The following is a 26833-nucleotide window of genomic DNA, read 5'->3' on the forward strand; positions in this document are numbered from 1 at the left end:
ATCAAACCAAAGAATAATTAAATAATTAATTTTAAAAATTGATAGATAAATAATCTTTGAAGCAATGATTACTTAATTTTTAATAGTTATTTCAGAGTTATAAAAGAACACAATAAGTCTCTTAACAAATTAAAAAAAAAATACTACTATGTGTTTAAAATGATGTTCAAAAATTTCTTAGGTAAGTAACTCTGTGTACTTAATTGATAATCCCACATCTTAGGTAACCGTACAGTGCTCTGGGAGTTTGTAAACTTCTTCTTTTTGCTTCAATGAACATATACAGGGGCGTACTGGGACATATACTGGGGTTTACCGTAGTTGTCTGTAGGAAACAGTAGCCATACAGTGGCATACTGTAGGCGCATCGGGGCCTACTGTATGTAACTGTGGCATGCTGGGGATACATACAGTGACATACAGGGATTTACTGTACATACAGAGCTAGCATACCGTAGCATACTGTAGATATACCATAGATTACTGTGAAAATGCTGTAGGATACAGAGAAAGACAATGGATTTTCATACGGACAGGGGTTTTAAAAGCCAGTAGTGATGGTTATAGGTCAGAACTTTGAAACTCAAAAAGATCACAAATAAAGTCAGAAGACATACCATGAAATGTTTCAAAGAAAAAATTGTTTCTATAGATATACAAATCAATTGGCAGATAATACAATAACAAAATGACATCATCATATTATCATATTTCGGGTATGACCGGTTGGAAGGGGATGTTTACTCCTTCATGGAACCTAGTTTGGAAGTCTGTGTTTGCTCTGATCCTATTTTGTATTGTTTTATTGACTAATAATCTTGAATACTGTTCCTTACCTCTATATGTTTTTTTTAACAATTTCAATCTAAACTTCTTTTCAATCTGAATTTCAAAGAATCAGCATGATTGTTCTAATATAACTTTTCATATCTTCTGATTGACCATAGCAAAATAACTTTGCCAAAAAAAACACTTTGATTTTACTAACAACTACGCTGAAGTCGATAATTAATAGATGATGGAATTCTTTTTTGACAACATTTATGTCGTCCCAAGAGAGCGAGTTTTCCAACAAACTATTGGAATCATCCCCTTCCGACCAATGAAACCTGTCATGATCTTTTGAGTAAATCTCACGCAACACTGGACGACTAAAATTGTCAGTAACAGGCAGAGGGCGCCTCCTATGCCTAGAATACCTATGGTTACTACGTTGTTGTTGAATGGAGAATCAGGTTTACTTATAATGATTGGGACTTGCAGAGTTGTCGAGGATGAAGTAACGACCATAGAAGGGATTGTTTATGCTGTTCGCAAATTTGACGTTGATAAATTATTGTAAGAAGAAGGAACACTTGTTTTAAGGCTATCATCCAAAGGAGTACATATGTAGATAGTTTTTGTTGTATAATTTGCATATCTGTTACGTTAATCGATCTACTAGAGCTAATATTACCATCTGTAAAAATTAACAAAAATATTTTAACATATTTAGTTTTTAATAGAATATGCAAATTTGAACTAAATTTCAATAAAATGATATTTTAACTCATAATCATACATATACCTAAGCATCAAAGCTTTGCATCACAGTTGCTGCAGATACCACGGGGTTCATTACAAAATCATCCATAAGATTTTGTTGGGCAAGGACTAGTGCAAATGTGGGCGTATTAACCAAGTTCACATTCTGTAATTTATCAGATATATAACGTCGTTATGTTTAAGCTTATTGAATAACATACAATTCAAATGTTCGAGGTAAAATTATAAATACATCGATAATATTACACAGATTTACTTACCAGTGCATACACTGCCATTGAAATAATGATTGTAACAGCAAGAAGTATTAGTACTAAAATGATATAGCATTCATATTAGTGTGAATAAACTGTGATTCATATTGAAAACTACTAGATAAATAACACTTTAAAAAACCTATTAAACTATATACCTGTTTATGAAATTTGTGAAACGCATTTAAAATGCGCAACATTTGCTAATTGTATAATTTGGTTGATTAAAATTGGTTATGAAATATAATCATGGATTTATATTATAAAAAAAAAATTACGATTAAGACCACAATGTACTTTGGTGATAATTTGACATTTAAAAGGCATATTAAGACATGTCTTTTTGACAGTAATTCTTATTGGGATGAATAACGTTACAAACTTTTATATCAAGCTTACGTGTTTTGTCTTAATCGTAAATTCTGTTGTAAAATATCGCCCTGTACCAGAATCTACTAGAATGGTTAAAGAACACTTAAAAAAAGAGTAGGGTATATGGTCGTCTGTACGTCCTACCGTCGTCTGTTACGCTTTAGGGTGCCAATCCCTTATCCGCAATCCCTCTTATACCACTGAATGAAATTTACAGAATTTTTTTTTTACATGGTGCCATTATGCTTCTACTATTTTATATATTTTGATAGGACATATATTTTGGTAATGACGGGTACTCATTTTTTTTTATCTGCAACCAATTACTCTTTTATTACGAATATGATTTAATTTTACTTGTATTCTTGCCTCTCATTGGTTCATTTCCAAAAAGGAATGCATAACATTTTGTATAATCTGGTTTGGTATGGGGACACACCCCCTTGACAACCAGCATAATCATCTGTATCCATCAATTCCCTCATTTCCAGTCCTTGGGATTCATGGAAAATTCCAGATTTAATGAATGTACCTTTAATTTCAAACAGTTGCTCGATCTTACCTCATATAAACAAGCATCATGGCTGCTAGATCTATGTATCAGTTTTTACCTCCCCTCGCTTCCCATCACTTCCGTTACTACGGTTGTATTATTGTGCGGTAAATTTGAACTCATAAAAACAACACAATTTTACATCCCTAGTTGTTTAATTATTTTAAAATTAAATTATAAGGAATGACTCTAATTCTTGGCCAAATTATCGAGTATAATATGGTTTGGGTCAGTTTACGGTTTTTTATAATCCGCTTCGCGGGTTATAAAGCGTTAACTGACCCAAACCACATTATACTCGATAATTTGGCCAAGAATTAGAGTCATTCCTTAAATAAAACACACAGATTAATTTTTACAGAAGACCATTGCGCACCTCCTTTTTTACTTTATGGCCTGACACTTATTTCGGGGGTCTCCCAGAGCAAACATAAAGTTTGCTGTTATAACCATTAAGGAGGCAAAAGTATCATTTGGTGAAGTCAGTTCTTACAGTACTAGTTTATATCTTCTCTCAGTTAATTGCAATAAAAAACATAGCTTAATTATATTTTCTTCATTATTGGTCTTTATTAACTTATAAGTCAGATTTCCGTTCATTAAAATATTATATTCGATATATTTTACAATTTTCAATACAATATATTAAAATGAAAAAAGCTGGCTTGTATAATGATATATTTGAGAAAAAATCTCTTAATTCCAAGACTAAAATTTCAAATATATATTAATTGATAAGTGAAAATAAACTAGAAAACATATTTGTAAACAATTATACCGGATTTCCGATTCATGATTTTCAAATTAGTACCATGGTTATATAAGAGGAATTTCCTGTATAAATCTATAAATGGATATACGATTAAATCAGCGACAGGGGCTTATATTATTTTGTTTCCTGCTCTAGTGTAAATCACCCTGAAATCAACATTATTTTGATCGTATGAAATATCTTCTATCAGGTTTTATAATTTATTCTATCTGTTTAAAAAGTTTCCAAAAATTGTTAAATAATTTAATAGCCTTACTCCTCTATTATTTCTATATACCTAAAATGGCGATCGGTAATTAGTGTCATTTAAAAAAAATCTATTTTTTAAAAATTTCAATTATCATATTCCTGTCTTAGAAGAATAGATTCCCGTTTTCCTTATACAACAAAGATTACATTTCCTGGTTACTTATCATGTATAGGATTAGTGTCTATTGAACGGACATGGGAGAGGACTATCTAAGTTTTAGGAACTTGTGTACCATCCCTTTAACATGTTGTCAATAAAATAAGTTCAAAACGAAATTGTATGTAAAGTAGTTATTTTTGAAGAGGGCTAAAAGAGGCTTTGCCTGCTGCCCAATCCCATCCGCATTTTTCAAATCAAATTCTATACAAATTAGTTACAAAATATCTTCATGTACCTATCCAAATGTAATTGATGAATGAAATATATGGAGTTAAGCATTACAAAATAGGAATGGGGCCAAAACACACCTCCAAAACATTAGGGAACATTGGCGGATCCAGAGGGGGGGTTCCGGGGGTTGGAACCCCCCCTTTATTTTTTGCCAAGTGGAGAGAGAGAGAGAGAGATGAAACGTTTTCCAAGATACATATTTGTACGCCTAACGCATCTATCTATTGAACTAGAGAGATTTTCACACATTTAGTAATTTTCTTCCATTCACCTTCACTACTAGTATTCCTTTTTTATGAGAGAATGGTAGAAAATATTCTACTTATTTTCATATATCTCATACATGTATATAATATGTATCATGCGATGTTTAATTTGATATTAGATTCCCGCGTTCTTTGGCTGTGTTGGGTATATATATACCGTTTTTGATCATATCTTTTGTGGGAACTAACATAAAACTCTTTGTTTTTAACGAAACCCGCAACAACCCCAAAAAGTTTGGGTTTTTTTCAATTTTTAAAAGAAAATTCTTTGTACTCTTCGGAAATGCTACAGATCCATTCTATTTTAAGGTTTCAGTAGTTTTTGAAATTTGTTACTTTGCTTTCAAAGAAAAAAGGGACGTAAAACAAAGATATTATTTACCACAACCTTATATAGATCAGTCCAAACGTGTGTGTGATTCTTTGCTTGAGAGTGTGTAAGGGGGGGAGGGGGTGTTAGAGTGACACAACCCTGGAACCCCCCCCCCCTTTCAAAAATTGCTGGATTCGCCCCTGGGGAATAATATTTCTATGAATGCAAGTGTGGCGTTCAAGGAGATCTAATTTCCAATACGATCCTCGTTATGCAGGTGTCAAAGGTATATCGCTGTATAAATAAGGCAGGTTGAGGATTCAAAAGATCAAGTTATCACGTTTATCATAAAGCTTTGTTGTTATATGTATTTTGCTGCCTTTTAACAGTTTTTCGTATTTTATTAATGTGATGTAAACTTGTGCGAAAAATCATATGAGTTTAAAAATGTGCAGGGGCGTATTTTAACCCAGTGAACTATTTGTCATACAAAATCCATTATTTAAGAATTCAGTTCCGTTGTACCCGCATTGGTTTATTTTAAGGTATCTACTGAAAAAAAAATATTGACATATTAAAAAAAAATTCTTCCCTACTTTTAGAAATCTTTACGGAAGCCCATTTATGATCTATCGAAAAATATTTTTGAATCCGATATAACGAATTGCCGAATTTGCTATAACGAATTTAATTCGTTGTAACAATTTATTGAAATTCGTTATAATGAATTCAATCTGTTATAACAAATTTGTTGATTTCATAATAACGAATTCAAACATTTGTTAATACGAATTAAACTCGTTTTAACAGATCTTAATAACAAACTGTTAAAATACACATCGCCCTGTATAAAATTTTTTTCTAATTTTTCGCCTCTGAATACCGATATTTTTTTTGATAGATCATGTTGAAAAAGAAATAGAGGTAGTACATATATTCTTTGATATTGATCAATATGATGTGTAATCGACATTTAGATATATCGATATATTTACATATATCAAAGACGTTTTGTTAATAAACAATAGTAAATTCCATTCTTATCTCGATAAAATATATCTCGTTGAGCCTGAGATAAAAGATACCACAAAGTATGACACATGTTTCATATTATGGTATATTTCTCGAAAAAACTATTTACTTTATCTAACTTCCGAATATCTTCATTGAGAAACCATTTTGAATTATTCAGACCTAATAAGATGGCTTGAAAGAAGTCATTTTTTATTTTATTCACCATGTCGTACTGTAAACTATAATTTTTTCTTTACAAGACTTTGATAATAATTCATATCTTATTTCTCTTGATGAACAACTTCAAGATATGTTGCATTGTTATCCAGACAGTGTTCTACGTCAAGGTAGTCTCCCTCAGAAACAGACAGAATTAGAGCACTAGAATCGTTAGCAGTGTCATCATATTGAGAAGAGGAGTCGTTCTCATGCTCCTTGTCTGTATGGACACTTGACACGGAGACATTATGCATATCCGGGTCAACTACTTGTATGTAACTGTGTTTATTCGTTGTTTTATGGGGCTTAAGGTAGGAGGACCCACTCTCCTCTGAACTGTTGCTTTCTTCTGTTGAAGAATGATTATTTCCCTGTTCTGTTTCTATCACAGGCTTTTCTACGTCCTGTGAAGAATTGTTTATTACTTGATATGAATGAGCTTTTTCTGTATATAAGTGTGACTCATCACAATACTTTTTATTTTTTTCTATGCATTGATAATCCCGCTCACGCTTATCTATTACAATATTCATGTCGTCAATTTCATGATATATTTCTTGTTCTTCTACTGGTATCTTTGGTAATCTTGATGCAGCTCTAGTAATCTTTTGTTTCTTTAGCCGCATCTTCAATGAACTCTGAATCACTAGTATAGCCAGGAATAAGGCAATGACCCCTCCCGTAACAGCGATCACAGGAATGTAGTTATAAGGCGTCTCAAACTGTGGAATAACAAACGGTGTTGAAGACTTTGGAGTTTTTAAAGATTTAGTAAGGAATATATTAGCTGAAGGAGAACTCTGAACAGTTGATGTGGGAACTGCTGTGGTCCCTGTTGTGACCTCTAGATTGACCTCTGTGGTGACCTTCAATGTACTTCTGACGGTTATTGTGTCAACACTGGAAGTGAGTAGAACTGTGGATTCAGTATTGGTTGAGGAAGTATCTGGAATTTAAATTGTTACAAATACAGAGAATATTAAAATAAATTATGTGTTTGATACTTATATTTCTGTGTGATGTGATAAGTACAAATAAAGATAAAAATAAAGATTAAAAAATCGATTACTTGGGCATCCTAATACTCTATCGCACAGTTCCTGGGGGCACTTCTTGCATGTCTGTGAGCACAGATGTCCGTAGGAACCTTGGCTACAAGATGCACTACAGTTAACTCCATAGTAACCAGGAGGACATTCTGATGATAATAGTCTTTCATTGTAAGTATATTCAAAATTGCAATTACTGGTCAATTATATGATTATCTCGTAAACTTCAATTCTGATTTTGCTTCAACTATAAAAGAGTACTGAATACCCCCTTACCTAAACACGCTGTTCCGTTGAAGAAATTGTTGTAACAGCATTTATTGTTTTCTCTGTGAAAATAGTAAACCTTAATTTTTTTCAAATAAAGCTGGAAATTTAGCAAATAAACAAGATTAAACATTTTGAGAAAATAGTACTCACCCACGATTGCACATATTGATGGGAATTCCACGTAATTGCTTCTAGAAAGCAAAAAAAAAAAAAAAAAAAGTAAATAAATTGATTTCATAAAATTTTAACGGTTTCCAAATATATCCAACAGATTTGAACAAACTACAAAGCCACTTCACCAGGAAATCAGAACAAAAATATTACAAGTTTTCACTGCGTTCCGGAATGAAAAGACTTTTGTCCTTACCAACTTTATTTTGATAATACACACTCGCTTAGTATCTTTTTTCTTATGTACTTAGAAAAAAATTATTTGTTGCATTTTTATGCGCCCGGATCGAAAGATCCGAGGCGTATATTGTTTTTGTCCTGTCTGTTTGCCTATTTGTCTGTTTATCTGTTTGTCTGTTTGTCTGCAAACTTTAACCTTCGGTATAACTTTTGAACCATGAATGATTCAGACTTCATATTTGGTATGCCTACTCCACTAATTAAGCTCTTTCAAATGACATCAAGGTCAATGACCTTGTGATCTTGACTGTGACCTATATGCTAAAAATAGTTTTTTTCTGCAAACTTTAACCTTCGCTATTAATAACTTTTGAACAATAAAAGATAGAGACTTTATATTTAGTATGCATACTCCACTAATTAAGCTCTTTCAAATGACTCCAAGATCAATGACCTTGTGACCTTGACTGTGTCCTATATGCTAAAATAGATTTTTTGAACATTCAGCATAACTTTTGAACAATGAAAGATAGAGACTTCATTTTTGGTATGCATACTCAACTAATAAAGATCTTTCAAATGACACCAAGGTCAATGACTTTGTGATCTTGACTGTGACCTACATGCTAAAAATAGTTTTTTTTTCTGCAAAATTTAACCTTCGCTATAACTTTGTGACCTTGACTGTGATTGATTGAAAGAAAGTTTTTTTTAACTTTGTTGCCGCCGGGCGCATAGTGTTTCACAAACACATCTTGTTTATTATCAATTTTCATTCAATGAAAAAAGAGAAATCCTGAAACAGGCAGGTTATCTATTGTCCTGAGGATTGCTGTATTTTTAAATGGCTCTGTCTTTGTTTGTTTGTTTGTTTGAGCTCCCCCTTTTAATGCACATCTCAACGCCATTACTTGCCGAAGGAGGGCTGCAAATATTCACATCCATACCCGGCACTAAGGGTCATTGAGTAGTCTTCTTGTGCCACCATTTACTTCGACACGAGACATCGATTAATATGGTCTCTTCGGAAAAATCTGTCTAGCAGTGTGACTCAAACAGACGAAGAAAGCATCAACTCTTATTTCGTGACTACGGAGTAGACGCTCTATCCACTGCGGCACCCCGGCATTAATTTAGATATTATAGCATATATTAATATAGATTGATAATTTGTTTATTCGGCAAGTATAGTAAACCTAGAAATCCGGGAATATTATTAATTTGTGTCATTTTGTTGACAAACAAATTAATACAAAGCAGAGGGCAAAAAACATACCATATCGACACGATAATAATTTGATCAGTGCAAAAAACACTCCTTTACTTTTTGTAGTTTACCTTTCACTTAAATGTAGTTTTCGGAGAGCAAGTTTTCCAACAAAGTATTGGAATCCCATTGGAATAACTTTATTACATTAGCTGACCTGTGTTTATATTTCTATGAAGCAGAATTTAGTCAAAAAATGTGCACGTCTACATTCAGTAAAACATCCAGATGTGAAACAAATGTGACAAACTCTGTGGTGTCTTTTATTTAAAGGTGCATGGACACAAATTTGAAGTTTATATTTTCTGTATAATATCACAACTTATATATTTTAATAATTTAATTTCACTTGTATCAAGCTATTTCATTGGCTGAATCATTCAGAGGAACATATAATATTTTGGATAACATAACTTGCCTATGTCACAATGAGTTAAGTCAAAAATGTATTACTCGGCTTGACTTTACTTTTCAAATAATGCTCAATTTGAAACCTTATTCTGGAGGAAAAATTGTCTTATTGTCTATACTGAAATTAAATTATAAGGAATGAAGCTAATTTCAACTTATGTTATACGATATAACAAAACTTGGGGCAGTTTACGCGGTACGCTTCGCGGTTTATAAAGCGTAAACTGCCCCAAGTTATGTTATATCGTATAACATAAGTTGAAATTAGCTTCTAAGGGCCCTTATCTTTTGACGTCACAATGCTTTGAAAACGACGTCAAAGTAGCGGTATTGTAAACACGGAAGTAATTTTTATCGACTGCGTTTCGTGAACTAGAAACAAGAAAAAATTGATGTAACCATCAATTGTCGCCCGGGAAATAAATAAAGTAAACAATGGAATTAATTAGTCTTGATCATCAAACCGCTTCCATATGTGTGAAAAAGACATGCGTCTAAATGACGGAGACGATAGTCGAGAATATTTGGAAATTATATAGTCGGATGCAAATTGAACAAAAACGATCCCCTTTTAAACTTTATTAATTCTTCAAGTAAGTGTTGGCTGCATAAAATATGAATTGAAACCGGACACATGCATCACCTATTTTCAAAAATGTATTTCACTTAAAGAATATAAAACACAAACTGTGTATAGTACGTTTTTATGCGATTAGTAAAATTCGCTGTTCTAAAAAAAAGGGACATGTCGTTTTTCCTATAGTAAATGATAAGCTACTTTATATATTAATTTCGAAAAACATGTATATTTTCACAGATTCACTTTATGGAAGTAAAAATATTGTGTATTTCGTAATTTATAAACGGAAAGAACATTTTGATTTACAATCTTTTCAATGTTTAGAAAACATTTAATTCTGAATAACTTCTCCCATCCCAATCCCCATACACCAACGCTTAAACTTATATGTATAGAGCAACCCGGGCCTCCGGGCTGCAATAATATTGGATTTCAATATGTAATAATATTAAGTATTAATATATTAATATAAAATATTAATATTAGTAATAACATTTCAACAAAAAATGTAACAAAATTTTGAAATTTGAGGAATGACATTTTTAATAGGTATATGATATCATTACTATTTAGTACGTGAGTTAATTCATAAATCTGTTTAAGTATTTAACTTCATGTTGATAAACGCAACTTTGGACATATGTGAGCAATTCACAAATGCTTAAATTTGAATTCATGTTAAAAAGTCTAAATATTAAAAGGTACATTTCAAACAAATGTATATTGTTTAGAGAGAGAAAAAAAATTAGCGAGCGAGAGATCTATGCACATAAAGTATTACCGTTCTTATTAGCACTACTTTTTTCCTGAAAAATATATACCATAATTTAAATTGCATTTAGCCATTTTAATTTTAATCAATAGATAATCATACTGATGTACACCTATAGCCAGCATATCGATTTTAAAATGTGTGTGAAAAGGGAGGGGGGTTAAGGAGACAAACAATAAAAAAATCTCCGAATAAAAAGACAACCGGTTAAAGTTCAAGATAAAAAAAAACATAACATTTCTTTGATTGGATATAGGTTCTTGTAACATGTGAGATCCAACCCTTCTACATCAACAATGAATAATTCTATACTAAATTAATAGTTAGATAATATGCTAAGGAAATAAAGGGGGGTGCGGAGGAGGGGGATGCCACAAAAATTTTGCTAAAACTAAATTTGTTACAAAAAATAATTTACGAATGATCAAAATTTAATAAATACATTCAAGAGAATTACATGTATATGGTAAAAATTACTATGTTTCAATTTTCTTAAATTGTTCCGATGAAATAAATGATTGAAATCCCACTTAAACCTGTATTGCAGTATGTTTAGAAATTAAAAATAGCTATTACAGACTTTTCCCAGTAAAAAAAACCCCACTATAACATTAAGCAAAAATACGTAGTATCCACGAATTTCTGGCTGATGTCCGATATGTCAGCATCATTTGAGAACACATTACTGATAGAGCAAAAAGTATGCGACAAGTGGTTATGGGTGTAATTTCAAAAAGTTATAAAACTGTATATGCAATTTATGTAAATAAATTATTTTATGACAACGAATTTCCATGATTTACATTTCTCATCTTTGGTGAGCCTCATATTTTGTTTAATCAGTAACCCGTATGTAGCTTCTCAACTTTCCTTGGATTTCATTAGCGTCCTTTTTGTACTAGCCTTAGCCTGGAGGAAAACAAAGATTTTTTGGGATCATTTTAACCAGTTTTTATTTACCCTCCCTCCTCCCCTAAACCACTTTAGAGTGTGGTCAGGATGATTGACCCCACCTTTGCCAATTTTATAAGATTCAAACTAGTCATTGTATACTCTCTGTATTTACATGTTAAATTCTAGATTTTGTTTTGTATGAAGAAAACTGTATATACATGTTTAACAATTGTTTTCGGCAAACAGTAGTTAATATAGAGTTTGTGTTCTGTTATTATTATACATGTATGTTAGGAATATTTTATAGGTGTAAAGAACAACTCTCCATTTTGTTGGTAACTTTGATGCTTATTTTAACTACAATTTTTGTTTATTGATCAAAACCTTTAATTTGATCAATAAATTCAATATACATTTGTCTTTTGTCCTTTTTCATGGCATTTTGGGAAAAGAAGAGGCATAAAAACTTTAATAAGAGTAAAATACGAGGGTTGATCCAAAAGTAATGTCACAACTTCAATATGATTGAAAAAAATTGCTCTTAGTCGACACAATTATAAACTAGAGGTACTGTGAGCGATGAGCTCACTAAATGATACCCCACGCCTCCATATAGTTATAATTGCAAAGTCAATGTTTTGCTGTGGCCGATTAACCCAAAATATGTGTCAGATCAAAAAGTAAAACAGTATGTGCACAATGGCAATATTTAATAGAGTTCATCAAATTTCATTCAGTGGTATGAAAGGAGTTGCGGATAAGAGATGGGTACCCCAAAGCGTAACAGACGGACGGGCGGACGGACGGAATTAACGATTACTATATACCCTCCCGCTTTTCAAGCGGAGGGTATAATGATGGAAGCTATATTTATTTCAAATCAGATCTGAAAATTTTGATTCAAGGTAAAAAATACTTTTAAAAATATATAATTATATACAATGTGCGGATTTGGTAGTCGCCGCATCTAAATAACGTCATGTTATGGATACCCACCGTCATACTTAAAAACGTTTCCAAATAAAACTAGAGGTACTGTGAGCGATGAGCTCACTAAATGATACCCCCCGCCTCCATATAATTATAATTGCAAAGTCAATGTTTTGCTGTGGCCGATTAACCCAAAATATGTGTCGGATCAAAAAGTAAAATAGGAGGTGCACAATGGCAATATGTAATAAAGATTATGTGAAAGTTTCATCAAATTTCATTCAGTGCTATGAGAGGAGTTGCGGATAAGAGATGGGTACTCCACAGCGTAACAGACGGACGGACGGACAGACAGAAGGACGGACGGACGGACGGACGGACGGACAGACGTACAGACGGACGGAATTAACGATTACTATATACCCTCCCGCTTTTCAAGCGGGGGGTATAATTATTTGAGATTCTCGGAATATGTTCACAAATTTCTGCTCTTTATTGAATTCTTGGTAGCCATTGTGCATTCACTCTTTTCATAACAAAGTCCTTTGTCAAAATTCCTTGAACAATATATTAAGACAGTGTTCAAATACATTTACATAACAGATACACGTTGTCTTTTGACAACATCACATACCATGTTAAACGTTTCCTTCCGACCTCTCTTCTTTCAGCCTTCCTGTCTTCTGATAATAATTCAATGACCAATCACACTCTCTAAGTTCTTTAAACATGACTCTTCTTTACTTTTTTATCATTGTAAGTCTTATCAATTAGTGTAACTGTCTATGTTGGTAATTTCCCCATTTTGAAGTAAAAATGCATAACAGCTCGTTAACCCCCCCCCCCGCCTCTTGAAACTTCCTTTGTTCAATGCATCAGAGTCAACACAATTTATTCATAAAAAATTAGGAAATTAAACGAGACTTACCTTGGTTAAGGCGAAGTTTGATTCCAATTATTGGAGTAAATAAAAGGCACTGTAGAGATTAGGTGAATAGTACTGCGCAGCCGCCAAGTCATTGCTTCGAAGCTAAAAATTTTTGTGTTGATAGATTTGCAACAAAACATCAAACCCAAATTCATTTCACTAATAATTTCAAATAAAACATTCACCAACTTACACCCAAAGGCTCTTCAACAGTCTTTAGGACCAAATTATTTTCATAAATTATTTTAATATTTTTATAAATTTTCCCTCCTCGTGTGAAAATGCTTATACAATTGTTGTCCTTGAATTTATTAAGTTCGTTTTTTTAGTACCAATAAATCAGCGAATAGAATTTTTGCGCTAGTTTCTATATGGAACTTTCAAAAGTTAGTCTCTTACCAATGTCATATTGTAAATTTTGAATTTACCGACTGCCACCCGGTAAATTCAAAATTTACAACATTATACCCAAATAAGAAGAAAGTACCCTTTATAATAAAAAAAAATCACAATATTGAATCTGTCTATCTTCATCTTATGTAAAAATATGAGGATATTCTTACAGAACATAAATCTCGTCTGAACGCATAGCAAATTAAATTTTACTCACGTGTGTAGATTTATTCATATGTATATTTGCTAACATTACCAAATTTTCGTCGTATGAATGGGGTATTAGTTGGACATATTGAAAAAAAAAAGTTTTGCAACCCTTTTTCTGAGAACAGTTATGAGTACGTTACCCTTCAATTTTTGTTTTAAATGTGTCCAGTTGGTTATAATGGAATTGAAATGGTTTCAGCATGCCATAAACCAAAGAAAAAAAACACAAATTTGAAATCTTTTAAGAAACCATCTGATGTAATTTATAAGCATTGAAAAATGTTTCAGACTTTTGTGCACAACTATGCATAAAACAATTATTTGTCTTAACTTGCTAGTACCTTTATTAAAAATCAATTTTGAATTAGTCATTCAACCCATACAATTAAATAACACAGCATAATATAGATGGGTTTAAAGAAGTCTTTATTATTAATACCATTCATTTTAGTCATCATAAGCAGTATCATTTGAATGTCGTACTGTAAACTATGATACTTTATTTTGCAAGACTTTGATAATAATTTAGATCTTATTTCTCTTGATGAACAACTTCAAGATATGTCGCGTTGTTATCCGGACAGTGTTCTACGTCAAGGTAGTCTCCATCAGAAATGGACAGAATTAGAGCACTAGAATCGTTAACAGTGTCATCATATTGAGAAGAGGAGTCGTTCTCCTCCTCCCTGTCTGTATGGACACTTGTCATGGGGACGTTATGTATATCCGGGTCCACTACTTGTATGTAATTGTGTTTATTCGTTGTTTTCAGGGGCTTAAGGTAGGAGGACCCACTCTCCTCTGAACTGTTGCTTCCTTCTGTTGAGGAGGGATTATTTCCCTGTACTGTTTCTATCACAGGCTTTCCAACGCCATGCAAAGAATTTTTTATTTCTTGATATGGATGAGCTTTTGCTGTATATACGTGTGACGCATCACAATACTTTGTACCTTTTTCTATGCCTTGGTAATCTCGCTTATCTATTACTATATTCATGTCGTCAATTTCATGATATATTTCTTGTTCTTCTACTGGTATCTTTGGTGTTCGTGATGCAGCTCTAGTAATCTTTTGTTTCTTTTGCCGCATCTTTAAGGAACTCTGTATCACTAGTATAGCCAGGAATAAGGCAATGACCCCTCCCGTAATTGCGATAACAGGAATGTAGTTATATGGCGTCTCTGATTGTGGAATAACAAACGGTGTTGAAGACTTTGGAGTTTTTATAGATTTAGAAAAAAATATATTAGTTGAAGGAGAACTCTGAACAGTAGGTTCGGGAGCTGCTGTGGTCCCTGTTGTGACCTGTTGTTTGACCTCTGTAGTGACCTTCAATGTACTTCTGATGCTTATTGTGTCAACACTGGAAGTGAGTAAAACTGTGGACTTAGTATTGGTTGAGGTAGTTTCTGGAATTTAAATTGTTACAAATACAGAGAATATTAGAAGTAAATTATTTATTTGATACTTGTATATTTCTGTGTATTGTGATAAGTACAAATAAATATAAAAATAATGATTAAAAAATACTTGGGCATCCAGTAACTCTATCGCACAGTTCCCAGGGGCACAAATCACACGTCCTTGAGCACAGACTCCCGTAGGAACCCCCGCTACATGGTAAACTACAGTTAATACCATAGTAACCAGGAGGACATTCTGATAATAATAGTCTTTCATTGTAAGTATACAAAAAATTGAAAAAAATGGTCAATTATATATTGGTAAATTTTGATTCTGACTTTACATTAAATACATGTATAAAAGAGTACTGAATATTTCCTTACCTACACAAGTTGTTCCGTTGAAGAAATAGTTGTAACGGCATTTATTGTTTTCTCTGTGAAAAAAGTAAAGCCTTAAATCTTCTTCAAATAAAGATATGCAATCCAGCAAATGAACTAGATTAAATAAATATTATACTCACCCCATAGTAATAGGAATTATCAAGTAATTGTTTATGTATAATTTTAGAAAATGGTAAAGAAATTGCATTCGCAAAGTTTTAACAGAATCCAAATATATCCTATATATTTTGACAAACTACAAAGCAACTCCACCAGGAAATCAAAATATCACCAGTTTTTACTGCGTCCCGGAATGAAAGTGTTGTCCTTATCATTTTTCTCATCGTTTTGATAATGCACATTTGCTAAGTATCTATTTTCTTACATATTTAGAAAAAAAATATTCGTTGTATTTTTTCGTCATGCTAGCATTCATTATCATTCATACACTAAAATGTCGCAGAAAACTGAAAGTGGAAGTGTCTTATACTTACAGTCCATTCCAGATATTTGTTTTGTTTTTTGCAGAAGCTGTGAACTACCTTTGGGCGTAGCATAATGGTTATGGTTAAAACTTAAAAAGATCACAAATCAATTTGATAAATATTTTCAATTACATACAAACCAAGAATGTTTTATTCACTGTAATATTTCAATGAACAGCTAAATTCATTACAGCTTTTAAGGTCATGCATTATTACTTGCCATTCCAAATGTCTTACTTTTGTTTAAGTCAATATGAAGCGCATTGTGCTGTTAAAGAATAAGTAAGAGTTAGGAGCAGAGCAAACACGGACCTCCAAAACATCAGCTGTGGGATCAGCTGCCATGGAGGAGTGAGCATCCTCTGCCGTACGGTCACACCCACCATGTGCTCCTTATCATGATAGGGAAATACTGAAAAATCCGCTGACAATTTAGTGTGTAAATAATGGACTAACAATAAGTATGCCAAACGTCTGTAAGCATCTGACTTGATTATAAATTGCATTTGCTGACAAGCATTTGTAATGACCATAAAACTAACGAAATTGTCACTTTAAACGAAAATGATGATATTCTTGTTTGTCAATAATTAACCTTTTTTTTTTTTTTTTAGAAATTGTTCAAACGTAGAGCATGCTATTGAATCAACCGAGAGATATCAACCCCGTATACAGGTGATGGAGGTATATATTGCTGCATAAGTAAGGGAAGTTGATTGATTGATTTATTGTATATTGTTTAACGCCTAACTCGAGAATTTTTCACTCATATTTAGACGTACCGTTCGCCGGTGAAGGGCTTCAAATTTAGACCTTTACTCGGCACTCAGGGCAATTGAGTAGTGAAGGTTCATTATCGTGTCAACGCCTACCGTGACAAGAGACCTACATTTTAAAGGTCATATCCGAAAGACCCGTGACTTTCACCTCTAGTGCCGAGCGCTTGGCGAAGAAACAGTCACTACCTATGTTTACGTCTAAGGTTTGACGCGTCGCCGCAAACGAGAATCGAAACAGGGTCTATCACGAAGCGAACGTTCTACCACTAGGTTACCGTGACCGGTAAAGGGAAGTTAACGAGTGAAGTTAAAGTCATCAAGTTTATCATAAAGCTTGCATTTAACTATAATATATTTCTTTTGGGTTTTAGGAAATAAAAATGAACATCAGTGTCCTGCTAGTGTATAGAAAACAATGAAATGTAATAGAATGGAAAACGTGATTTTCAGTGTGTGCCAACAGTTTGAAATTAGGTTATCCTATAGCTGAAATATCAATAAAGAGACCCGGAAATATTAAATTTCCTGTTAATCAGGAAGATTTAATTCATAATCCATAATTCCAGTGTTTTTCATAGAATATTGAGTGTATTTTGTATATGGCTAAATTAAGGGTACTGCAAACTGATAGATTTGAAAAACATTAGAAATTCATAATGAATTTTATTTTTTTTATTGTTTGTTAATTAAATACATGTTTTCATGTTTTTAATAATCAATATATTACACAAAAAATTCATTTTATAAAAAGAATAATTTACCTAATGCGAACGCACTACTAATCCATGAAGACCTTTTAATATGTTTTACCCCAGAATTAACTGCTTAGAGTTTTATGTAACATTTTATGGAATAACAATTATGAAATGGAAAGCATTTACAAAATGATCTTGTTATTGCAGCAGCCTGGAGGCACGGGCTGCTCTATACATATAAGTTTGAGTGTTCGTTTATGGGGATTGAGGTGGTAGAAGTTATTCAAAGTTAAATGTTTTCTAAATATTAAAATAATTGATAATCAGAATGTTCCTTGCCTTTATAAATTACGAGATACACAATATAATTACTTCTATAAACTGATTTTGTAAAAGTATAATGTATTTCATATTCAATATGTAAAGTTGCTTATCGCTCTACTATCGAAAAAACGACAGAACCTTTTTTTAGAACATCGAATTCTACTTATCGAATAAAAAGGTACTTAACACAGTTCGTGTTTTACATTTTTAAAGTGATTGTATATTGTTTAACGTCCCTCTCGAGAATTTTTCACTCATATTGAGACGTCACCGTGTGCCGGTGAAGGGCTTCAAATATAGACCTATGCTTGACACTCAGAGCCATTGAGCAGTGAAGGTTCTTTATTGTGCCAACGCCTACTGTGACACGGGACCTTTGTTTTTAAGGTCAAATCCGAAAATCCCGTGTTATTCACTTCTAGTGCCGAGCGCTTTTACGTTTTAGGTATGACGCGGCGGCGCGAACGAGAATCGAACCCGGGCCTCCCGATCACGAAGCAAACGCTCTACCACTAGGCTACCGAGACCGGTTTCTTAAAGTGAAACGACATTTTTGGAAATAGGTGATGCATTTGTCTGATTTCAATTAATATTTTATGCAGGCAACATTTACTTGAGGAATTGATAAAGTTTGAAAGGATTTCGTTTTTGTTCGATTTTCATCCGACTATGAGTTTTCAAAATATTCTCGACTATCGTCTCCATCATTTAGACGCATGCCTTTTTCACTTAGGGCGACTTCGATTCATACCCGAGTATTAACTCTTGGTTGACGTCAGATGACCGGATGTTTACACAAACATGTGGTTTTCAAGCGAACTCATATGAGTTTGAAGGGTAGCGAAAATAAAATAAATTTCCTCTTTGAGTTTTAAAAGGCGGTCGAATAGGTCCATTTTGACATCATCTCTTGAGTTAATTTTTTCTATAGCTTTTGCTGCAGTTGAAATGTTTTTCTTTTTCAGCTCTTAACTTTTTTGGTTTCGAATTTGAATTTATGTCTCTGCTGTTATCGGGCAGTAAGCCTGAAAAATCTAATCAAATAAACATATATTCATATAAATTATAAAGCGTTCATGTAGAAAGTGCGTTTCGAAGTTTGCTTTTAAGGAAAAGCGATGCTAAACACAATATTTAGTAAAAAATAATTCCTACGTTCGGGTTTTTCTTTCGACGCCGCCATATCGAAACTCTAGTAATCCTACTGTATGGCTGGGTTAGCTTGGGTAGAGTTCATAAGGTCATATGACGTATTTTGAGTAGTAACTATGGTCGTTCGATTGAAACTCAAGTACCTCGAGTACGTACTCGGGTACGAATCGAAGTCGCCCATACATGTATATGGAAGCGTTTTGATGATCAATACTCATTTCCATTGCTTACTTTATGTATTTCCCGGGTGACAATTGATGATTACATCAATGTTTTCTTGTTCATTTTATGTATAGGGTATGAGTTACATGTAATGTCAACTCAAATACTTGTATTTAATTTAAGAAATTAATTAGTATTATTTAAAGACGAACCCACAGAAATGAAATGGTTCTTCGTGCATTAGATGTTCTATGCTTTTTATACCATTCGAACAGACAAATTCCGATTTACACTGTAATTTGAAATAAAATTAAGACCTTCCTGATAATAAGGAAAAATTATACACAAAGCAAGGGATTTTGCTGAAAAACGAATTAAAACAAATAACTGGCCAACAAAATTAACAATGTCGTATAACTGTTATTGTTTTTGTATATTATCAGCTACATTGAAATGGGATGAATATAAGAAGATTCTGAACATAAATTACTTGTTACATCTAAATATCCACCAGAATATGCATCTTTATCATTTTCAGGAATCACATGATGAATTGGATCAATATATTGAGAACATGAGTCCCCTTCGATGCTATTGTCTTCCTTTATACTAGCAGCATCCATGTCCTCTGTTGTAATACCAGAGTCTAATACGTCTATATAACTGTGACGATGCACTGTTTGGGTTTTTGGGTTTATATAGGAAGTTTGACTGTCTTCTTCTGAACCAATGCTTGTTGAAAGAAGATCGATATTTTCCTTTTCAGATTTCTTTGCCATTTCTTGACATTTTGCATCCTTGCTTCTTATTCTTTGATACGGCAATTCTTTAACAAATTTTGTATTTTTAAGTTCATAGTACTTTTCAAATTGTTTGTTGTCTTTTCCGTCACTGTTTAACCTATCATTTTTAATCAGAATGGCTTCGTTAATCTCTTGGTAGGTTTCCTCTTCTTTTACCTCTTCTTTTACTGGTGAAATATTCCTAGATATCCTTCTTAGTTTCTTCTGACGACCCTGATAAAGTTTAATACAGAACTGAATCATTATAACAGCCAGAAATAAAGCTATAAGTCCCCCAATTCCTATGATGATAGTGAAACTACTATTGAGTGGAAACTCTGTCATAGCTGGTTTTGGATTCTCTGATCTAGATGTAGATTCTGTTGATCTGGATGTTACACTCAGGGATTTTGTTCTTTGGGTCTTTTGACCCACCGTCACTGACGTAAAGCGGATGTCTAATTTTGTCGTCTGATTCAAAAACTCATCTTGAAATCTGGAGGTGATTTCAGATTCAGTTGTTGTAGTGTGGTGAACATTGGTTACCTCGCCGAGGTCTTCTGAAGTTTTAATCACAGTTTGTGTAGATTCGTTATCCCCTGAAAGATTTTTGTTGGAAAGCAACAGTTCAATAACTCTTTAAAAAAACTATTGAAACAGAAAGTTAATTTATAACATAGATCACAAAACTCACCTGGCGGACATCCGGTCTCATGATTACAGAATTCAGCTGAGCAGTTGCACTTATTGCTACAAATGTAACCAAAGTAACCAGTCGTGCATTTCTTGTCACAGTTGTGTCCAAAATAGCCATGAGGACACGCTAATAAATAAATTAATTCATTGATAAACACATGTATATATGTATTTTGGTTCGAAAATTTTGAAAATGAATTTGTAAATGTAATAATGATTATATATAATACAGGAATCGGGAATGAAACATACCAATACACGCTGATCCATTAAAATAATGATTGTAACAACAGTCTGTTGAATTGCTAAAAAAATATGCATGAATCTCAAATAAGATTACTTGTAAAATGTAGAAGTCATTATCTTGGGATTATAGTGAAAAATAATTCATAAATCGGGTTACCTTGCCGTCTCCAGATTGCGCTTACACATGCCTGCAGTAAACAAGGAAGAGGAATACTGTGTCCACTGAACACATAAATCCGTAATCACTTGAAAGATCACCAAAGAGGAAAAAATACTTATGAGTAATGTTTATTATCTTAAAATATTTACACTTAATCATTTGGTCATTCGGTCACGTTCATTGACATTGTACATATGAGTGTATTGTTCACATAAATCAACCGTAAGGGGGCGTTCGATTGTGAATCAAAAATTCTCCAGCGAATATTTTTTGACTGTAACATTTCATTTTTTTTAAATCATTACATTAAATAAATAAACGTCTAGCAAAAACTATGGACATTTTATTAAACCCAATTTTGTGGAAATTAATATGTAAAACTTAAGTCAGGTTCATTTGCAGCAGTAAATATTAATTCAGTCATGCGAGTTATATATAAAAAACATTTAAGGCCTAGTATTTTAAGGGAAGTATGTATATGAATTGTACATGCTTTATGTAAATAAAATATGCATGATATATATGAGGAAAAAGCAAAAGTATTTTTTCAAGTACGAGGATAATTCAATAAATAATGTCTTGAGCTTTATGACATACAAATCAGATGAAATTAAGCTTGAATTTCTCTTATGATTGAATCTTTATTAAATTGTTAATGTTGATGTGACCACTTTTTATAACACAGTTTCTTTGTGCAAAGCTGGAAAACAAGGGCTATTCAAAACACTACATTTAAAATAATTGGTAAAGAATCAGTGAACTAGAGTGAAATTAAACGTTTCATTAAAACTGCTATAAGAATTTCAAAAAAATATGAACCGATATAATTTTATGATAAATTTATAGCAACCAATGTCTGTATTACAGACAGATGAGCAGGTGGATTTCAATGAACCAACAAATAATCACTGATCATGTTTGATTGACTTTAGACTTTTGACTGATAGGCTTCAGTTTTGAGGAAGTTCACACCTTTGTAAGATTTGACAGTAAAGAAGCTTAATACTCAATAGTCATCCTATGTTTTGAAAAATGAGTGAAAACAACAGCGTATAAGAATATCTAAACAACTATTTTGAAAAATGAAAAATGTACTTATCCACATTTTTTAGTGAATTCAAACAGATAATGAAATTTGAATCCATTGCTTTAAAGCCTCAAAACAAATTTACAATAAGATGCACTTGACAAAAACAGCAAAAACCTGACAAAGGCTGAGAAGTGCAAAGAATTACAAGGGCACAAAACAATTTTATATGCTATTTTCTTAAATAATAGTACTTAGTCCTGTTCAAATTCTTATTCGTGGATGCAGTTTAATTTCTTGAGGAATTTAAAAAGCAATTTAAAAAAAATACAAACGTTTTTGAGAGGAAGGAACAAGAATAAAAACCTATATACTTAATGTATAGGTGTAGTACTTTTTTTTAAACATTATTGTTCTTGCCTGATCATGTCAGAATCTTTATTAAAGCAACTTTTAGAGTGTATTTATTGTTGATACAAATTTTCAAAAAATTATTTTACATTTATCAATCCGGAAGACAAGTCCCTATGGTCATAATGACTTAGTAGCATTGTGACGTCATCAGGATTTCAGATTATTCTTGGTAATCTTGCAATATTATCTTACTCCAAAAAATTCAAACCTCAGAAATTATATCATACATCAGTATAATAAAACGCTTATCCACTGGTTGTGAGTGGGATAGCTCTTTTATGAAACCCTTGACAGGAACTATTCCCCTCGGGCAAGCCCTCGGGGAATAGTTCTCTGTCGCGGGTTTGATAAAAGAGCTATCCAACTCATAACCAGTGGATAAGTGTATATTATTACTTTGTACAATAGGATACCGGATATGCTGCACTCTTTATTGTACAAATTTATAAGCATTGATGTAAGGAATTCTGATCATAAGAGGGTATCTAAAATTATTCTTACTTAACAGTAATTATACCTACTGTTATTTTATAATAAGATTTCAATACAATCTTCAAGAAATCCATAACAAGCTTGCAAAAGAAAAAAGGAAACTAAAGCTTTCTTGAAAAAGACAAAACAGTTTTACATGTATGCCCATAGTTCGTAATATCGTGACAAAAGGTCAATGTGACGAGTCAACAAGAGATGTTTACGCTTCCATGACACCTGATCCCAACTTTATAATGCTTTCCAGAGGTCTGGTTTTGTTTTGATTCATGTATGTCTTGTTTAACGAAACGTTCCTCAAAAAATATATTTTTTTTCTTGAGAATTTGACATTGAAGAATAGATACTAAACAAGATTCCTCACTAAAATCAAAATATCTTACCAGGCATTTGGACAACAGGGTCATATTTTTTATATAACCAAAGATATGGGCAATCTTCTGAATGGCCTATATCACCATTTTTTGGTGTATTTATATTTATAAACATTTATAAAACAATGTAGAAATCAGTAGAGAATGAGGAAATACGAATAATTTTGAATAATTACTATTATACCAAGAGGAATGTGTCGTCTGACCTTAACTGAACTTTTGAGCACGATTACTCTTCGTTATCTCCCTTCCACCATTATATTTTTAAAAAAATTAAACACGTTAAATTTTCATTTATTTTTTAAACAAATTAAACAATATTTATAACATCTAGATAATTTTCAGCTGAAATATTATCCTCTACCATTTTGCTTTTATCATATTTAACAGACTTTTCTGTCCTGTTTGATAGAACATCGTCATACTGTAATGATAATGTATTGTCTTGAAAGTACTGTTATCATCAGCAGGTTTACTGTATATTACATCTAAATATGGACTCTCCGTGACATCTGTATAGTGATGCGGTGCGGGGTTAGCAACTGGCTCTAAATACGACTCCTTATCTCTCTCAGGAGAGTCTGAGTTTTTTGATAACTTACTCAACTGATCTTGAGATACAGAAGATGTATTAGCTTTGTCTGATAAATATTCATTGTGTTTTTCCTCATTAGTTAAATTTTGTGTTTCACATTTTATAAATAAGTATTCGTTTTTCGTAGTTTCCTTTAATTCGTCATATTTTGTCTGTTGCGTCCTGGATTCTTGGTAACGATTACTTCTGATACTTGAGAGAATAGCGGTGTCCTCTATTTCGTCGTATGTTTCGGGATCATTTTGGTTATTTGATATTCGTATTTTCTTCTTCGGTTTACATTTACCATATATCTGAACAACTGTTAGAATGGCTAAAAACGAGGCAATGATAGTGCCAATGATAATTATCACAGAATTGTTATTTTTTACACCATTTTCTGGTATGCGACCAGTTTGTGTCGATAACTGTCGCTCCATGTCTGACTTAATAGTTGTCTCGTGTCCTGTATCAGCTGGTACCATGTGTGTCTCTGATGTTTCCCCATCGGAGTTTATAAATGATGATGTAATTTGTTGAGACGTTGTTATTTGTTGAGACGATGTAATTTGGTTAAATCTGGGAGTCGTTACATCTAAAAGTTGTTTTATTTCTATTACATTTCCAAATTATTTTTTCATAACAAAAATCTAAAGTTAACTATTTTTTTCATTCATTTGTTAGACAAACAGGATATGTTAAACATAACCACGATTTTATATCAAGTTTTTAATTGATAAAGTTACATAACATATAGTTCTTTTACCTCTTGCTTGACAACCATACACATGGTTACATTGTTCAGATGGACAGTAACACCTTTGCCCACACGATTTCCCGTATTCAGGATATTTACATTTAACACTGCAATTATCCCCAAAGTAACCGTCATTGCAAGCTGTGAATAAAAAAAAAAAACAAATTTTAGTTCTTTTCGCTATTAATAAATACATATTTATAACACACAACAACCGGCATCAATTTGAAAGAAAAACTTACGTTTGCATTGCTCATCGATCAAGTAGAAATTATAACAGCAGTTTAAAGTTTGGGACCTAAAAGTATATGAAGAATGTACATGTTAGATACAACATATACTCAATTGTTTCGTAAAGAATATATAAAACACACAAAATTCTGTATAAGCATTTAATCTAGACATTTAATAATTTAATCTAGACAAACCATCATACATAAAGTTCTATTTACCCTTCAGAGCAATTTCCACTTATTTCTTGGGCGTCTGTGTAAGTACAGTGAATGTAGCTTAAGAACACTAGGACAGAAATACCCGATAGTTTCAACAGATTTTTCATATCAACAATGAAACAAACACATTAGCTCATTTAAACGGAATTTCTCGAGTAAAGTGAACCGGAAGAAAAACAAACGATGTAGTTTGTATTGCAGACACGATACCTATACATGAACTTCGGCTATAAAACATTTTTTTTGAAAAGTTAGAAAACTACTTCTGTTTATATTCTTATAAAATATTATCCATGTATTTTGACTTTCTTTTTTTTTTTCGCCCGAGTGGTTTTTGAAAACGTATGCAAATACGTCCAGAGACTATTTTTAACATATTACAAATGTACTTTGAATTCATGACATATAATGTCCTTCACAGTTGTACTCAAACATGTGTACAATTTAACTGCTTTAGGAAGTCCGACATTGAAAAGTTTTAATCTCCAACATTTTTCAGGACCTCCAAAACATCAGAAGTTGAATCAGGTGCCAAAGAGGAGTGAGAGGTAAATAGGAAAGTGGGGAACTTCTACAAAAGTAAATATTGCTCTGGATTTCAAATACTTTATAATACTTATGTCATAAAATAATGTTTTATTTCGTTGTCACAATAAATGGGTTTTTTTGCAAGTAAACTAAATATAAAAATAAGATTTAAAAGAGTGTAATATTTCTTAAAGAGATTTATATAAGGTCAATGTGTGCTTTGCTCCCTATTCCTGTTGTTTTAATGGAATTTGGGCTTGTTATTACCATATCTTATATATTTTTCTTGGGCTTTCTCTTTTTTCCCACCATTTTTCATTTAAATTTAAATTTCGTTGCTTTCGAGGCACGATGAGACCAACGAATTTATGACCATCCAGAAATGTAAAATTGCATATATTCATTACAACTAAACATTTTCCAACCACGAAATCAAATTCCCACAAATCAACATTTTTTCAAACCTTGAAATTTTGACCCCACGAAAATAAGTGAATACTGATACTACCGCATATTACTCCTGCATCATTTTTATGACCCCTTGTAAATAGAATATAGATTAAATGATTTTTATTACAACAAGATTTTCTTCTTTCTATCTTAAGAAATACTTTTTTTGTAAATGATAACATACGTGTCAGCTAATTATTTGGATTGCTGATTATTGCTGACTATGTCCTTCAGAAATGAGAAATTCATTCATGATTTAAGTAGAAGGAGTAAAAGATCAATGGCACCAGCTAAGTCTATAATTTTATTTTTTGTAGAATGATTAAATATAAAAATATTTTCTAAGTTATTAAGAAGAATCAAGTATTTTTTGTATTTCACATTCCTAAAATTTTAAATTCGGAAAAAAAAACCACGTGACCTGTGACGGTGATGGTCATGCTATAGATCCAATCGCAACTTCTCGGGCCTTTCCGACAAGCGGAAAAACGACCTC

General features: G+C 32.5%; 3 protein-coding genes and 1 long non-coding RNA gene across 6 annotated transcripts; all 4 read right to left on the minus strand.

The window, feature by feature from the left end:
• Window positions 1-1135: 1135 nt before the first annotated feature.
• Window positions 1136-1908, minus strand: LOC134271252 (uncharacterized). The gene is made up of 3 exons (XR_009992990.1): window positions 1806-1908; window positions 1568-1690; window positions 1136-1459 (listed from the first exon to the last, which is right to left on the minus strand). It is a non-coding gene; the product is annotated as an uncharacterized LOC134271252 (long non-coding RNA).
• A 4101-nt stretch (window positions 1909-6009) lies between these two features.
• LOC134271253 (uncharacterized) lies at window positions 6010-7707 on the minus strand. 2 transcript variants are annotated; one of them, XM_062753485.1, is made up of 4 exons: window positions 7418-7707; window positions 7274-7326; window positions 7018-7146; window positions 6010-6894 (listed from the first exon to the last, which is right to left on the minus strand). In XM_062753485.1, the coding sequence occupies exons 1-4, from the start codon at window positions 7429-7431 to the stop codon at window positions 6011-6013; spliced, it is 1080 nt and encodes a 359-aa protein (XP_062609469.1). In that variant the 5' UTR covers window positions 7432-7707; the 3' UTR covers window position 6010. The 2 variants fall into 2 exon arrangements, with proteins under 2 accessions (XP_062609469.1, XP_062609468.1); XM_062753484.1 differs by having other exon boundaries at window positions 7274-7707.
• Window positions 7708-14448: 6741 nt separating this feature from the next.
• On the minus strand, window positions 14449-15884 carry LOC134271254 (uncharacterized). The gene is made up of 3 exons (XM_062753486.1): window positions 15792-15884; window positions 15535-15663; window positions 14449-15413 (listed from the first exon to the last, which is right to left on the minus strand). Exon 3 carries the CDS (start codon window positions 15091-15093, stop codon window positions 14536-14538), a length of 558 nt encoding a protein of 185 aa, XP_062609470.1. The 5' UTR covers window positions 15094-15413; window positions 15535-15663; window positions 15792-15884; the 3' UTR covers window positions 14449-14535.
• Window positions 15885-19775: 3891 nt separating this feature from the next.
• Window positions 19776-21455, minus strand: LOC134271255 (uncharacterized). Of its 2 annotated transcripts, none has more exons than XM_062753488.1 (4): window positions 21270-21455; window positions 21119-21171; window positions 20865-20993; window positions 19776-20730 (listed from the first exon to the last, which is right to left on the minus strand). In XM_062753488.1, the coding sequence occupies exons 1-4, from the start codon at window positions 21296-21298 to the stop codon at window positions 19832-19834; spliced, it is 1110 nt and encodes a 369-aa protein (XP_062609472.1). In that variant the 5' UTR covers window positions 21299-21455; the 3' UTR covers window positions 19776-19831. The 2 variants fall into 2 exon arrangements, with proteins under 2 accessions (XP_062609472.1, XP_062609471.1); XM_062753487.1 differs by having other exon boundaries at window positions 19783-20769.
• Window positions 21456-26833: the final 5378 nt, after the last annotated feature.

This window comes from Saccostrea cucullata, unplaced genomic scaffold (assembly GCF_032062105.1).
Source record: "Saccostrea cucullata isolate Sc308-1 unplaced genomic scaffold, CSIRO_AGI_Scuc_v1 ctg12482, whole genome shotgun sequence".
NCBI classification, from domain to species: Eukaryota; Metazoa; Mollusca; class Bivalvia; order Ostreida; family Ostreidae; genus Saccostrea; species Saccostrea cuccullata.